This window comes from Suncus etruscus, chromosome 4 (assembly GCF_024139225.1).
Source record: "Suncus etruscus isolate mSunEtr1 chromosome 4, mSunEtr1.pri.cur, whole genome shotgun sequence".
NCBI classification, from domain to species: Eukaryota; Metazoa; Chordata; class Mammalia; order Eulipotyphla; family Soricidae; genus Suncus; species Suncus etruscus.
The window spans coordinates 36,954,848-36,970,289 of NC_064851.1; the positions used below are offsets into that span (position 1 = coordinate 36,954,848).

Sequence of the window (15,442 nt, forward strand, 5' to 3'; positions counted from 1 at the left end):
AACATTTAGCTGGAATTTAGCCATTTTATATGTCTTCTAAATTTTTCATATTTTCTACTTCTTATTTTAATTTGAATAAAATTAAAAATTTTAGCAATATTTTAAAAAGAAAGATTTTTGTCTTGGATGGACAGGGGTACAGGTGTACATACAAGACATGCCTTTTCCCTTGGTTTCATCTCCAGTACCACATAATCCTCTGAGCACTGCAGGATTCAGCTCTCAGTGATGCTGAATACCACTTGGTATTGCCATTGTGGTTTCCAAGCACTGCCAGGATAGTTTTGGTAATACCCAAAACCTCAGGGTCTGAGCATTATCAAATCTACAACTCCAAGCACTTACTCAATTATCCAAAGAATGTTGGTTGTAACCCTCTGGCTCTAGTACCATTTGCTAAGTCCCTGTCATAGTCAGCAGTTTTCTGAGTCTATTTTTGACTGTGCTCAGGAGTGACCCTTAACAAAAATTAAGGAAGCGGTGTAGAAATAATTATAACTATCATCAGAGAGGTCATGGAGATAGCTCTAGTGACAGAACATCTCTGGCACTATATGACCCCCATACCGAGTAGAGTCCTATTCATTCCTAAGCACTCAACAGTGCTTACATGCAAAAGTGCTACACATACAAAGCATGCCCTCCTGGGTTTTTTGGGTTTTTTGTTGGTTTTTTTTTTTTTTTTGGCTTTTGGTTTGGGGGCCACACCCAGCAGTGCTTAGGTGTTACTCCTGACTATCTGCTTAGAAATAGCTCCTGGCAGGCACAGGGGACCATATGGGACCTTAGGTCGTGGGTCAGCTGCTTGCAAGGCAAACACCACCGTGCTATCTCACCAGTCCCGCCCTCGAGGTTTTTAAGCTATCACCCAACCTAGTGTCTTTCTTTTTAAATCTGTCATAGGAGTGAAAGTAAAAATTTCTGTATTGAGTAATGAATAGAATAGTCCACATTTTGAGAAACATTTACTTACATTGAACAGGGTGGCAGGTGACTGTGGTTATATAAATATAGCTTTCCATGCTAATGACCTCATCTCTACCTGAAAACATGATAATATATGTTGAAATTTTGGAAAATCAGAATAAATTAATCTGGGGACTAGAACAATAATACAGCAGGTATGGCATTTGCCTTGCACATGACTGGTCCAGGTTCGATTCCCCAGCATCTCATATGGTCCCTGGATGCTCAACCAGAGGTGATTTCTGAGCTCAGAACCAAAAGTCACCTGAGCAATGCTTGTTGCCCAAAAATAAACAAATAAAAAGAGCAAAATATAAATTAATTTCTATATGTTTAGAAAACAGTATAATAAAAAGCTAAATTTATAAGGAATCATGAGACAAGATTTCTAAACCTTGTAATCTAATTATTTGGTAGATTAATATCTCTGATATTGGTATTTCTCCATCTTTAGAATAGTTATTAGTTAGTTAGTCCCCTTCCCCAACTTTGTATTTTGCTCACAGTTAGAGGCAGACCTGCCCACATCTGGAAGGAGTCTTTGGCTTCCTGTTTTGCTCACCAGGAGGATATATGGAGGAAGATTCTGCAGGAGGATTTAGAGAGGATTCAGTAAGAGAGGTGGCTGGTAGAGACAGGATTGAATGCAGGGCTACTAATGGAGCAGATTTAAAAGGTTTAAAAAGCTTAAGAGTCACACATGGTGGCTAGGGCCTTAATAATGTTGATGTCTCCTGAAACCTGACTGCCTGTGGATCTTTTCCTCGCCACCACCTTGAGACACACAGGCAGAAGGGGGTTGCAGGCATGTGGCCCAGGCCAGCAGAGAAAGGCCTCCATCCATCTCACCATCATTCACCACCATCAAGGACTTTATAATTAATATTTCAACAGTTAATTATCATATCTACCAAATGTGTCATACAACTAGGGTATAAGTCCCATGAAATTGAAGACTTCATTGCTGAATATTCAGCATTGAAAGCAATGCCTGTTATATAGTAGGAAGTCAATAATTATTAAAAGAATTAACTAATTATTTTAAATAACCTAATAAATTCTGGAATATAAGCATAAAAATAGCACATAGCCCAAACTGGGGAGACAGATACTTGAACAAATACTGTATTGTTAAAATTGAAGTAATATACTACGCACCATACAAGCTACACGGTGCAGGTGGCACGTGTACAAGGTATTCCTTATGAATCTATTCTTCAGGGCATGCCCAAGGCCCTAAATTCAGTTTGAAGCACCATCTGTCCCCAAATCCCTTAGTTTTATAAGGTTTTACTGTTGCCTCCATAAACAGTCTAGCTGAGCAGCTTGAGCCTGTCTGAATTTCCAGGAATGGTCCCAGAACCACCAAACATTGTTGAATGTAGTCTTTTTTTATTTTTTAATAATATTTTTTATTTAAACACCTTGCTTACAAGGTGGGTTTCAGTCATATAAGAGGACACTCCCCATCACCAGTGCAACATTCCCACCACCAATGTCCCAAATATCCCTCCTCCCCACCCCGCCCCAACCTGTACTCTAGACAGGCTTTCTATTTCCTTATACATTCTCATTGTTAGGATAGTTCCTAATGTAGTTTCTCTAACTAAATTCATCACTCTTTGTGATGAGGTTCATGAAGTGGGCCATAACTTCCAGCCCTCCTCTCTTTTGTCTCTGAAAATTATAGCAAGAATGCCTTTCATTTTTCTTAAAACCCATAGATGAGTGTGACCATTCTGCGTCTTTCTCTGACTTATTTCACTCAGCATATATAAAAAAAAAAAATAAGTAGTAAAGTAGGGGCTATAGTGATCGTACTGAGTAGGACATTTTCCTTGCACATGGTCCACTAGGATTAATCCCCAGCCTCCCATATGGTTCCCCAAGTCTGCCATGAATAATTCCTTAGCACAGAGCCTGTGTGACTCCTGAGCCAAACTAGGTTTGGCTCCAAAACAAAAAAAGGTTAAGAAAATAATGAAGTGTGTTTTTCTGAGGTTTATGACCAGTTTAAAAGTGAGGCTAGGATAATCCATAAAATAGTGTGTGTGTTTGGTGATGGATGAAATGAACCCCAATGCTTGTATAGAAAGAGAATTAGAGTCAAAGTGCACCTACACTTTCATCTGTAGATAAACATACCTGTGATTAGGAAAGAAAGCAATGAAAATGATTGAACACAAATTGCAAAAGATAATGGAGGGGTGACAGTAATAAAAGAAAAGAGTAAGGAGACATATATGCAACAATTCTTTTTTTTTTTTTTTTTTTTTTTTTTTTGGTTTTTCGGCCACACCCAGTGATGCTCAGGGGTTACCCCCTGTCTATGCGTTCAGAAATCACTCCTGGCTTGGTGGACCATATGGGATGCTGGGGAATCGAACCATGGTCCATCCTAGGCTAGTGTGCACAAGGTAGATGCCTTACTGCTTGGGCCACCGCTCCAGCCCCAGCAATTTCTTATTATCTCTTAGTTATACCAGTCTAGTCTAGTCTTACAATGAACATATTAAGGAAGGGTAAAAACTAGAGTTAAATTGCGGTAGAATTAAAAATAGAACATTTTTTTAAAAAAATTAAAGACAGACCTAAGTCTCTCTTGAATTTTGCTTGAGTGATTGATTAATATATATAATATATAATATCACTTATTTCAGGTATTTTGTTTGGCTTGTTTATTTGTATTTCGGTTTGTGTGTTGGTTGGCCTACTATTTGTGAATTTTTCACAATTTAGTTGAAAATGCTTTTAAGTTGCCATATTTTCCGGCGTATAAGACGACCCCCTAATTTTGCAGTTAAAACATAGATTTAGGCCTATATTCGCTGTATCAGACAGAACGTTCCTGTGCTGCAACTGTATGTACCAAAGTAAGCCAATCACAGCAAGCAAAGGTTCAAAGGTTCTACTGTAATAGACTTCCTCTCTGACTCTGGCCAATCTGAGCAGGCTTTTTACAGTGTAGATTCGGGTCCAGAACATTGTCTAATTTGCATGCATCAAAAGCCTGCTTGGATTGGCTGAGTTAGAGAGGCGGTCGGAGCAGCCTTGCAGTGATTGGTGCAGGATCGAGTTGGAAAATTCGTTTTGTGGCAATATTCAGACAAGTTTTGTTTAGTGGCATATTGAAACATTTTTCGGGATATACTGGGCGTATAAGACGACCCTCGATTTTCGGTTGACTTTTTTTTATTTCAAAAGTCGTCTTATACGCTGGAAAATATGGCAGTCTAATTTGTATATACCTTTGTTATACCAGAATTATACTTAAAATCATTCATTAAAAAATGAAAATTTGAAAAGCAGTGTGGGGTATAGAATTTTGTAAATGTTTTTGTGTGAAGGAAAGGAGACTGGACCACATCTGGAGGTACCCAGGACTTACTCCTGGTTCTGCTCTCAGGATTCACTCCTGGTGGGTTTGTGGAACTACATGGCTGCTGAGGATAGAACCAGGTCAGCTGTGTGCAAGCCAGCATCTAATCTGCTATGCTTTTTCCAGGCTCTTAAAATCATTTTTAGATTTTTTTTATTGTTCCTTTTCAGAATGAGCATACTGATTTCTTTCTTATAATGCTTTTTCTATTTAAATTTATATCACAAACCACTCCAGATAGAGGTTTGTAATATGAGATCTAAGGAATCTCTTCAAGATGGTTGAATTGGGGCCGGTCGGTGGCGCTGGAGGTAAGGTGCCTGCCTTGCCTGCGCTAGCCTAGGACGGACCGTGGTTCGATCCCCCGGCGTCCCATATGGTCCCCCAAGAAGCCAGGAGCAACTTCTGAGCGCATAGCCAGGAGTAACCCCTGAGCGTCACAGGGTGTGGCCCAAAAACCAAAAAAAAAAAAAAAAAGAGATGGTTGAACAATATGTCTTTGCTACTGATGTATTTCTCTATTAAAGGGGCCAACCTTGTTGGCTGTTGGCAAGGAGTAAGTGATCCACTCCTGTGAGGCATATCCTTGATGATATGTCCAAATTCTGAAAGAGGCTTCATGACTCAAACATATTCACTTAAGAAGATTTCTAATTTATTCACCCAAATTTTCTTTATAAATACTATGAGGACTGAGGTGTTAGTTAAAACTGTGGAAGCTATCACTATATTTCTTTTTTAATATTATGACCTTTAAAAAGTCTGAAAACACAAACAAAAGGGCCTTGAGTCTTGCAGCCAGAGGAATAAAATACAGTGGGTAGGGCATTTGCTTTGCATGCAGCCAACCTGGGTTTGATCCCAAGCACCACATATGGTCCCCTGAGCCTGCCAAGAGTGATCCCTGAGCACAAGAGGCAAAAGTAAGCCCTGAGATGCCATGGTCAGCCCTGTGTATGGAACTCTGAATCCGAGACCATGGCTAAGGGAGTACACCAGGCTTGAGAGGTCTTAGCTGTTCGTACCCACAAGGAAGGTCACTATGCATTGAGAGACTGGCTGCCTGTCCATGAGGCATGCAGGGAAATGGGGAAACTGATAGGGGACATGGTATAAATACATTAGCCACACTGGGCAGCAACTGCTAGAATTGGTCTATTGTCTTAGTAAGTGATATTATGCTGACTTTCTTATTGATGTCTGCCATTTTTATTTGAGACATAACTTCAATAGCATCCTAAGGACCTTTGTTTGAGCCTCTTTTAATGACCACTCAGATTTCTATAAACCTCCCTGCATGAGTTGTTGTGTATGCTCAAGCAATTCTTTATTTATAGTCTTACAACATGATTAACTGCCCTCAAACTTAGTTTTGCTGTTAGCCTAAGTGCATTTGTATTAAGGGTTAATGTTTCAGACCTCAACTCAGAATGCATGAACTAGAACAAGGCCAAAACAATAAAAATCACCAGTCTCTGAAATCTGACCTTGCTGGCAGGTCCAGATGATTACACCCTCAGTTGGTAAAGATAAACATTCAGCTTGCCCTGCGTATTTTGCTTGGTACAGTGTGAGAACTAACAGTTATGTCTGCAATTATGATGCCTTGCCAAGAAATTTAGTTTAAGTATCTTACTCTAATTCAAAATAGGGAAACAAGAATAAAGAGACAAGGTGCAACCTCACATCTGTGTGTTTTAATCTAATCCCATCGCTGACTCCATGCACCCACCTTCTAGAACAGGGACCCCCAAGAATTTTCTTAGTGTCTGAACCAAGCAGGCTGTGACACTGAGCATTGTCAAATGTGGTCCAAAATCAAAAAAGAAAGAAAGAAATACCTTGAATCTTGCTTACAATGTGTGTTTAACCACATGGAATGTTTTTGCAGGTCAGATTCCCATCACACTTCAGCTCAGATCTCAAGGACCTTCTACGGAATCTGCTGCAGGTAGATTTGACAAAGCGTTTTGGAAACCTAAAAAATGGTGTGAGTGATATAAAGACTCACAAGTGGTTTGCCACAACAGACTGGATTGCTATTTATCAGAGGAAGGTAAGCCTTGTCTTGTTTATCTTTGACACACACACACACACACACACACACACACACACACATATATATATACACACACACATAAATATACATATATACACACATGTTAATTGATCATTGATATGTGGTGTGATAGAATTTCCAGGACATAGTTTAATATACCTACTTTTCTTTCATTTACTTTAAAATATTGTTTAAATTGTAAAATTTACGTGTGTAGAAGTCTTTATTTAACACATGGTTTTACTTTCTTTATCTTTTGAATTCTGTGTAGGGCTTTAGTGACCACAACTTTAAAATAGTTGTTCTCCGTGATAAAAAACTGGTAGCTTATGTTTCATTTTTACCATCAATCTGGTGTTTTCTTGTCCAGATATTCAAAGCACTATTACTTATACTATGACTTTTTGGGAGCATATACCCAGCAGCCATGTCTCCTGTTAAAATTAGTAAGGTATGGAAGAAGGATGCCCACATTTACTCCAGAAGCCCTGGTAATAGCAGCCCAAATACCAGCGTGCTTGAAATTTTGTCAGATTGGTATCCCCGAAGGATTATAGAGGGTCAGTGATAAGGTAGGGTCATTGGGGAAATAGTGATTCTGGATGATGGAGGCAACAGGCATGGCTTCCACAGGGCAGGGGGTTGGCCTGCCCTCTTCTTCCAAGATGGCCAGATTTCTGCTGTATGTGTTTGTGTACCCATAATCTTTCATAGCTTGGTTTACATCTAATTCAAGAAAAGAGTGAGTCTATAGAGCTGGCCCAGTTTGAAAAAGGTGATTGCACTTGTGGGAGTGCTTACAGCTGCCAGGCTTCCCAGAAGAAGGAAGATATAGGACAAGGGTACCCATACTTAACTTCGAAAGTCCTGGTGATATCAGCCCAGAAACCAGCATACATGAAGTTTGGTCAGATTAGGGGGACCATTGGGGAAACAGTGATACTTGGTGATGGAGGCAGCTGGCTTTCACAGGGCAAAATCGACTGTTTTAACCATTTATGTGTACATTTTCTGCAAGTGCTATGAAATCAATTCATGTAATACAAGCACATCCTTTCATCTTTAGAATACTTTTCATAATGTAAAATCAAAATTCTGCCATTAAATAGCAAGTCCCCATGACCTCTCTCCTCATTCTCTGGCAAGCACTATTATAAATTCTTTTTTTTCCTAAGCTCTCCTTTCCTCCCACTCAAAGTCTATGTTATGTGTTAATATGAGATGTTCATTCTTAACACGGTCTAAATTGGTCATTTAAATTAAATCTATCTCCTATATGTTTTCTTTTTTGTTAAACTACACTCGCAATATTTTGTATCTTATAATGGTCTTTCCACAAACATGTTGTATTTGATACTATTTGATATTTGTAATATATGTATATCTAAAACAAAAAGTTTGAGTTTTTTGGGGGCCGGAGAGATAGCATGGAGGTAAGGCGTTTGCCTTTAGTGAAGAAGGACGGTGGTTCGAATCCCAGCATCCCATATGGTCCCCCGTGCCTGCCAGGGGCAATTCCTGAGCGTAGAGCCAGGAGTGACCCCTGAGCGCTGCCGGGTGTGACCCCCCCCAAAAAAAAAAAGTTTGAGTTTTTTGTAATGAAAGGATTAGGTTTCTACCTTTATTCGATTGTTGTATGTCAATTTGCAAAGTTACTTTTGCAAAGAGACCTTATCTAAATTAAATGCAGGTCCCAATTTCTTTCTTACAGTTATTTCTTAAATTTATATTCTAGTTGTTTTTGTTGATGTGTTTGCTTTCCTCTTATATAGATTATAGGAAACAAAGGCAGGTGAAGGAGAGTGAGTGGAAGGGAAACTGGAGACAGAGGTGGCAGTAAACATGCAGTGTACTGCAAATCGAAATGTCTAGAAGGAAAAAAAAAATGGAAGGGGTGGGATATATGCCCCAGAGACAGGAGGGAAGAGGGGAAGACATGGAGAGGGTGAGAAGTAAATCGAGGGACATTGGTGGCAGGAAAATGTGCACTAGTGAAGGTTTTTATACATTGCATGACTGGAACTCAGTCATGAACAACTTTATCTGACAGGGGAAAATACAACTATGTTATGAACAACCTTGTAACCATGGTGTTTAAATTAAAAAATTAATAAAAAGAATAGAAGGGAAATTAAGATCTCCATGATTAAATAGTAATTGGCTACTTTCACACATTTTGATTATGGTATATCTTGGTCTTATTTTGCTTGATCCTACTGGGTAGGGCCTTTGGATTCTATGCACAGAATCTTCCTTTCCAGACTGGAGAAGTTTTGAGCTATTATTTTCTTTCAGTCTTTCCTCCACATTTTCCTCTGTCAAGTATTTCTATAATTTTGAGACAATTCCTCTTGCTGTTGTCCATTATGTATCTTATATTTTCTTCCTTTTTTAAAAAAAATTCTTTGTATCTCTTTGTTACTATTGATGACTTGTATTTTGTCCTCAAGTTTTTCTGTTTTGTGTTTTTTGTTTGTTTGTTTGTTTTTGAGAGGAGGGAGTTTGGGTCACACCAGCAGAGCTCAGGAGTTAATCCTGACTCTGTAGTCAGAAATTAGTCCTGGCAGGCTTGGGGGGACAATATGGGATGCTGGGGACTGAACCCTGGTGGACCATGTGCAAGGCACGTATATCACTCCAGCCCCATATCTTCAGGATTCTTGATGTAGTTCCCAGAATTCAGAATCCTATTGCTATGCTTTGCTATTGTGTTCTTCATTTCTTTGATTCCCATTTGTAGGAATGCATAAATTCTTTTTTTTTTTTTTTTTTGGTTTTTGGTTTTTGGGTCACACCCGGCACCACTCAGGGGTTACTTCTGCCTCTACGCTCAGGAATCGCTCTTGGTAGGCTCGGGGGACCATATGGGGTACCGAGATTTGAACCACCGACCTTCTGCAGGCAAGGCAAATGCCTTACCTCCATGCTATCTCTCCAGCCCCGCATAAATTTTTCTTTAGTTTACTTGAATATGTCTTCCACTGCTTCTTTAATTTTCATGACCATTCTTTTGAGGTCCTTGCCTTCTAGGATTTAAGATTTTGATAAACTTGATAGTTTCCCTGTACTTCTGCTGCTGTCTGCTGGTGCAACTGAATTCCTTTGTTTTCCCATGTTCTTTAAAGTTTTATAGGTGCTCACAATAACAGAAGATCTGGTTATTGTTCCTATATATTGTTCATACTATTTGTCCTCCTTTTTTTTTTTTTTTTTTTTTTACTATTTGTTGTTGTTTTTGTCTGTTACTTCTGATTATATCCATTGCCTTGTGAATGTATTTTATCACATTAGGTAGGGGAGGAGCTAGGACCTCTATTCTATAGGCAGGGACTGTTGTGTGTGTGTGTAGTCTGGCTCTGGAGTGAGATCCTATTATTTCCTAGCAGCAGTGAGATAGTTGAGAAGTGCAAGATGGTTGAAAGACAGCTATCATGGTGCATCTTATGCAGCTGGACTTTAGGCTGGACTCTGGCCATTGCTACTCTTAACTATTAAAAGCTGTAGCTTTTATAGTACAGTTTAAAGTTGGATATCATGGCACCTCCATTTTTTCCCTCAGAATAGCATTGCCTGAATGGTGAGCTTTGTGGATCTTTATATATTTTAATCATGTTTATTCTATTTCCTTGTAGAATTCCATTGAAATGTTGATATTGTATTAAATCTATATGATGCTTTGAGTAGGGTGGTCACATAATTATGGAATATTTTCTCACTTTTATTTCTCTTCTATCTTATAAAATCCTTTTGTTTTGCTTTGGGGGCATACCATCAGAATTTGGATTTTACTTCCAGCTCTGTGCTTAGGGGATTGCTCCAGATAGTACTTAGGGAATCATGTAGTACTAGGGATTAAACAGATGCTTCCTGGGCCCGGAGAGATAGCACAGCGGCATTTGCCTTGCAAGCAGCTGATCCAGGACCAAAGGTGGTTGGTTCGAATCCCGGTGTCCCATATGGTTCCCCCCCCCTCCCCCCCGTGCCTGCCAGGAGCAACCCCTGAGCACTGCCAGGTGTGGCCCAAAAACCAAAAAAAACAGATGCTTCCTGTATGCAAAGTATTCATCACCCTTATAAGCTGTTTCTCTAGATCTTATAAGTATAATATTTTAAATAATGAAACATTTTATTTTATTATATACGAATAATGTTCACATTTAACAACTCTCTAACTCAAAAAAAACATTCATCTTTTCAGAAGATTTGATACTCCAAAGTTTAAACATATACTTGGGATATTTAAAAAGGAAGGAATCAAAATTTTGAGTTATTTGTATTCTCAGAAGAACACTATTAAGGAAAAAATGAACAGAAAAAGGTTTAAAAATAATAAATGTTTGAAAACTGTTAGAGGTTTGTTTTTCTCCTTTCTTATTCTCATATATGTGGTTTCTCCACACACCCAAGCAAGTAATTCAGTTATGACATTCTATTCTCTACCTAAAAAAGCTGGACAATCCCTTGAGTTTAGGGCTCATTCTTTAATACTGACCTTCTCACAACTTAAGACATCAGTCACATAGTTATCTGTGCTTTTTACTGACTGGCTATAAATGAGAAATCCCACAAACCCCTCCTGAAAGTTGAAGAACTTGCTAGAGTGGCTCAGGGAATGCAGAGAAGCTTTGTACATTAGGTCGTAGGTTTATGATGAAAGTGTAACTCAGGAGTGACTATTTGTGACAGATGCATAAGACAAATTTGCCACTTTCCTCCCCAGATATACATGTTCACCTCCCTGCAGGCTGGTGGAATCCTAACCGGGGTGGAATCCTAACCGGGATGGGGGTGGGGGTATTATGGAATAGGTTTTTTATATGGGCATGATGGAATAAATCTATTACAGATCACAAGATTATACTTACCTTTCTTTCTAATGTATAGGTTGAAGCTCCATTCATACCAAAGTTTAGAGGATCTGGTGATACCAGCAACTTTGATGACTATGAAGAAGAAGATATCCGTGTCTCTATAACGGAAAAATGTGCAAAAGAATTTTGCGAATTTTAAAGAGGAACAAGATATCAGAGCTCACACTCGATCTTTGCACTCTGTTGAGAGATAAGGTGGAGCGGAGACCGTCCTTGTTGAAGCAGTTGCCTAGTTCCTTCATTCCAGCGACTGAGTGAGGTCTTTATTGCCATCATCTGTGTGTGCACTCTGCATCCACCACTGTAACACGGCACCGCTAAGCATTGTCTGTGCCATAACACAGAACTAGACACTTTTCTGCTTCTCTTTGGTTTGTCTTTCTCCTCTTTTCCTACATCCATTTCTTCCCTTTTTCATTATCATTAACTTTTCTCCAAACAGTGCTCCATTTTATTTTATTGGTGTTTCAGATGGGCAGTGTTACAGCTCTGTGATATTTGAAGGGAAGGATAAGTGTTGATTTTAGTAGTTCTTGCCAGTATTTTTGTTGGTCAATGAATGGCTTGAGGGTATATCTTCTAATAATTCTTTTTTATTTGAGTAGCTCAGACCCAATTTTGCCAAAACTCTATATAGTTTTTGAAGGCAGAATGTCTTATTACCAAGGAAATGTGTACAAATTATGCAGTAAATTTCTTAGAGCTCACTGTTCTGGCAATAAATTGGATAGGCTAATAGAGAATAGCTAGATCTAGTAATTTGGATTCCTCTAGATCAGAGTTCTATTTCCCTTTACTTCTTTTTATATCATGCTCCTCTTGAGTAATTAAATGACCAGCCTGTTTAGTGTGACAAATTTGTCTCATTTACAGGAAGGACTAATGATAAGGTTAATTGTGTACCAGACTCTTTCTCTTGGTGACAGCTTTTCTGTTCGTATTAGGGAAGAGTTCAGAATTTATAAGCCTAACTCCTCTGTAAGGATTTTAGCCAGTATTTTTTAATAGAACATGACTAATTGAAGTGACAATTTTTTAATTTTCTCAAATAATTCGTATTGTATCCTTTTTAAGGGAAAAGAAAAAAAAAAGAATGTGGACAAATACTTCGTTAAGACAAACAGATGGCTTGATTCTTGCGAACTCATAGATACCCTCCTCTTTAAATGAGGATTTTTGTTTGTTTGTGTTGCTTTGCTGTATAACAGTTAAGAGAGAAAGAAGTTGTTGCCAGGTTATTACTCAGTGTACTATATTTGTTAGCATAAGATAGAGGCACTGTTGCAACTTCTGCTTTCAACCTATGCCTCATCAATGAGGAAAGGGGACAAAGTTTATAGAACTGCCACAATTGTATTTTAATTTTGTGATGTGATATTTTTAGATAAGTCCTAATTTCTACTTCCTTCTTTCAGTAAATAGAATGTATGATCATGCAGATAGGAATTTAGCATCTGAGTTTAGGGTTTTTTTTATATACTTTTTTGCCAACTGATTAAAAACAACATTGCTGTCATGTGGAAATTTCAAGCACTTTGCACATTTAGTTCAGTGTTTGTTGAGAATTAATGGCTTAATTTTATTTTCAGAATATTTTTTATTTGCTTTAAAATTTTCCATCTAGTTTTATTCCTCTGTGTCAGTGACCTATCTTAAAAACAACACACCAAAACATTTTCAGATAAACTGCATTCATTTTTTTATGATCAATTTACATGCATAATGAATTGAATTGTTTTTAATCAAACGGATCTTGATGTATATAAACATTTTACATGCTTCATTATCGGTGCAGGTAGGTCACTGACTCTACTTTTCATCCATACACTCTTGTAAAACCTTTGAAGACATTGAAAAAGCCTGCCTGAGATGTTCTCTGCATTAATAATCTGTATGTCTTTGGGTTGTCAAGTGTTTATGCATGGTTTTGTCACTTAAAGGCTGATACTGATTTCAGTTGGCCCACCTATATTTAAATTGTGCAAGAATAATATGAAATACTTTGCTGTATCAAGTTTTAAGTAACAAAGATATTCATCATGTTAATAACCTTCAGGCATAATTTGTATAAAATATTTTCATTCAATTTTTGTATCTCATTTAGACCCCCAAATAACACTGATCATTGTATTCTATATGTAAGCTGCAAATGTTCTGGTAGTTTTGTTGTATATTATTGTAAAATTATTTTAATAAATCATGGCGATGATAATTTGTTACATTTTAATTTTCAGGAATTAAAAAGATTTTTATGGATTCTAAAACTATTCTTTTTATGAACTTACTTCGGCCCAATACAACTTGCTAGATAGATAGCCCCTGGGCATACGTTGGTTTTGAAAGCTGTTCAGATACATCATTGAAGGACATGAGCAAATTTCAGATCTCCCTTATTTCAGATAAATTAGGGAGTTTTATTACAACGAATTAAGTACACTAAATTAGAACTTTCAGAATTATTTCTTAAAACTCCCAATTTCAGCCACATTCTAGTTAAGAAGAGAGGATTAAATACTTGAATACAAAATTAGTGACATAAATCAGTATTTAACCACACATTGAAACATTATTTGAAACAGAAGAAACAATGCTTTTAGTCATAAAATACTAAGGAGATGGGATGGTAGAGGAAGGAGCCTTAGACTTCTAAGTCCTGGCTTCCGAGTCACATGCATCCTCAGTGTGGCCTTGATCTTTGGGATCTTAGCTAAAGTGGACGTAGTTGCTTTAGGCAGTTTTTAAGACCCCTTCTAACTTTCAGACATTGTGACAAGGTTCTTTTTCATTTGACATTTTAAAGGGATAACATGCTTCGAAATAAATCTTGGCAGGGGAATATTTTAGGGCATTTTCTTTTCATACAGAGCTCTTACAAATCTTTAAATATGAGAAACTTTTGACTTTCCTGATTCTGTTCTCATTCACTAATGCTAAATATCCAGCTTATAGCAAACAATCAACCTACCAAAAAGGATACTATGGCTTGTGGGTATTGCTGTCTTGTTTCTGGTGTGTTCTTATATTGATTGCCCATTGGCCTGAAAATACTCATCGTAAGCCTGGGGGAAAAAACACACAAAAGAAAACATTTTCCTTTCCCACTGACTTTTTTTCTGCTTGTGTAAGAATCAAATGAAATTATGTACGTGAAAGCACCTTGTACACTGTACCCTATCAATGTAAAATGTTAAGGTGTGTTGTTATTTCATTAATTACTTATTTGTTTAGAATGGAGTTTCCTATGCACTGCTGTAGCTAGGAAATGCTGAAATCAGCTGTGTTTTTTAATTAATCAATAACTGCAAAATTAAAGTATCTTCAAAGGATAAGACAGTTTGTTGGGTCTTGAATTCTATTTGGTTCCCTTTTCTCCTGACACATTCTCTGAGGATACTACTATTGCTCAGATATCACTGGCTCTTTACTTAGAGTGATTGGTCTTTTGGTGGTGAGAGCAAAACAGGGGACTGAATGTCTGCTTAATCCAACTGGGCTTTTAACTAAGGAACTGCTAAAGTCATTTCATAGTTTCTAAAATATATTTTTTTCATACTCTTAGTTTAAATTGCTTTTCCTTTATATTGAAAAGATTTTTACATAAAAGATTGATATGGCCAGAGCCTTTTTTCTTCAGAAATGGGCTTCACAATGCTGTCTCTTATTTTATTCGTGTTCATGTGTGTGTTTCTAATAGTACAGTGTAGGGCATTTGCTTTACATGCAGCCAACCTAGCTAGGTTCAATCCTTGGCATCTCATATAGTCCTCTGATCCCCCCAGGAGTAATTCCTGAGTGCAGAGCCAGGAAAAAACCCTGAGAGCAGCTGGTTATGGAGCAAAAATATAAACAAAATATTTAGAGGTAATTATATTACTGGTTTAGATTGCAGTGATTATTAATGAAAATATTTATAAATATTTTATGCATTTTATAACATGGCACTATTTCCATACCAGAGCTTGCTTAATTTTATCACTGTTGGAGCTTCATGGATTTCAGCAAGTTTATTTTAAAAAAATCTGGCCACATCTTCATTCTGGGGGCCATCTTCATTTGAGATCCATTCAACTTTTGGGAGTGGAAGTGGGAGTGTGGGGCCACACCGGTGGTGCTCAGAATTATTCCTGGCTCTGTGCTTAGGAAATTACTCCTGGCAGTCTCGGGGGA

The 15,442-nt window shown here is 37.8% G+C and overlaps 1 protein-coding gene across 5 annotated transcripts in view; it reads left to right on the forward strand.

Moving 5' to 3' along the window:
* Positions 1 to 14,604, forward strand: part of PRKACB (protein kinase cAMP-activated catalytic subunit beta) — a 119,761-nt gene extending 105,157 nt beyond the window's left edge. For all 5 annotated transcript variants that reach the window (XM_049771267.1, XM_049771270.1, XM_049771268.1 and 2 more), the window contains 2 exons: positions 6,237 to 6,401; positions 11,289 to 14,604. In XM_049771267.1, coding sequence (XP_049627224.1) covers positions 6,237 to 6,401; positions 11,289 to 11,414 — 291 coding nt within the window. In that variant the 3' untranslated portion in view covers positions 11,415 to 14,604. The remainder of the gene's footprint in view (positions 1 to 6,236; positions 6,402 to 11,288) is intronic.
* The last annotated feature ends 838 nt before the right edge of the window (positions 14,605 to 15,442 follow it).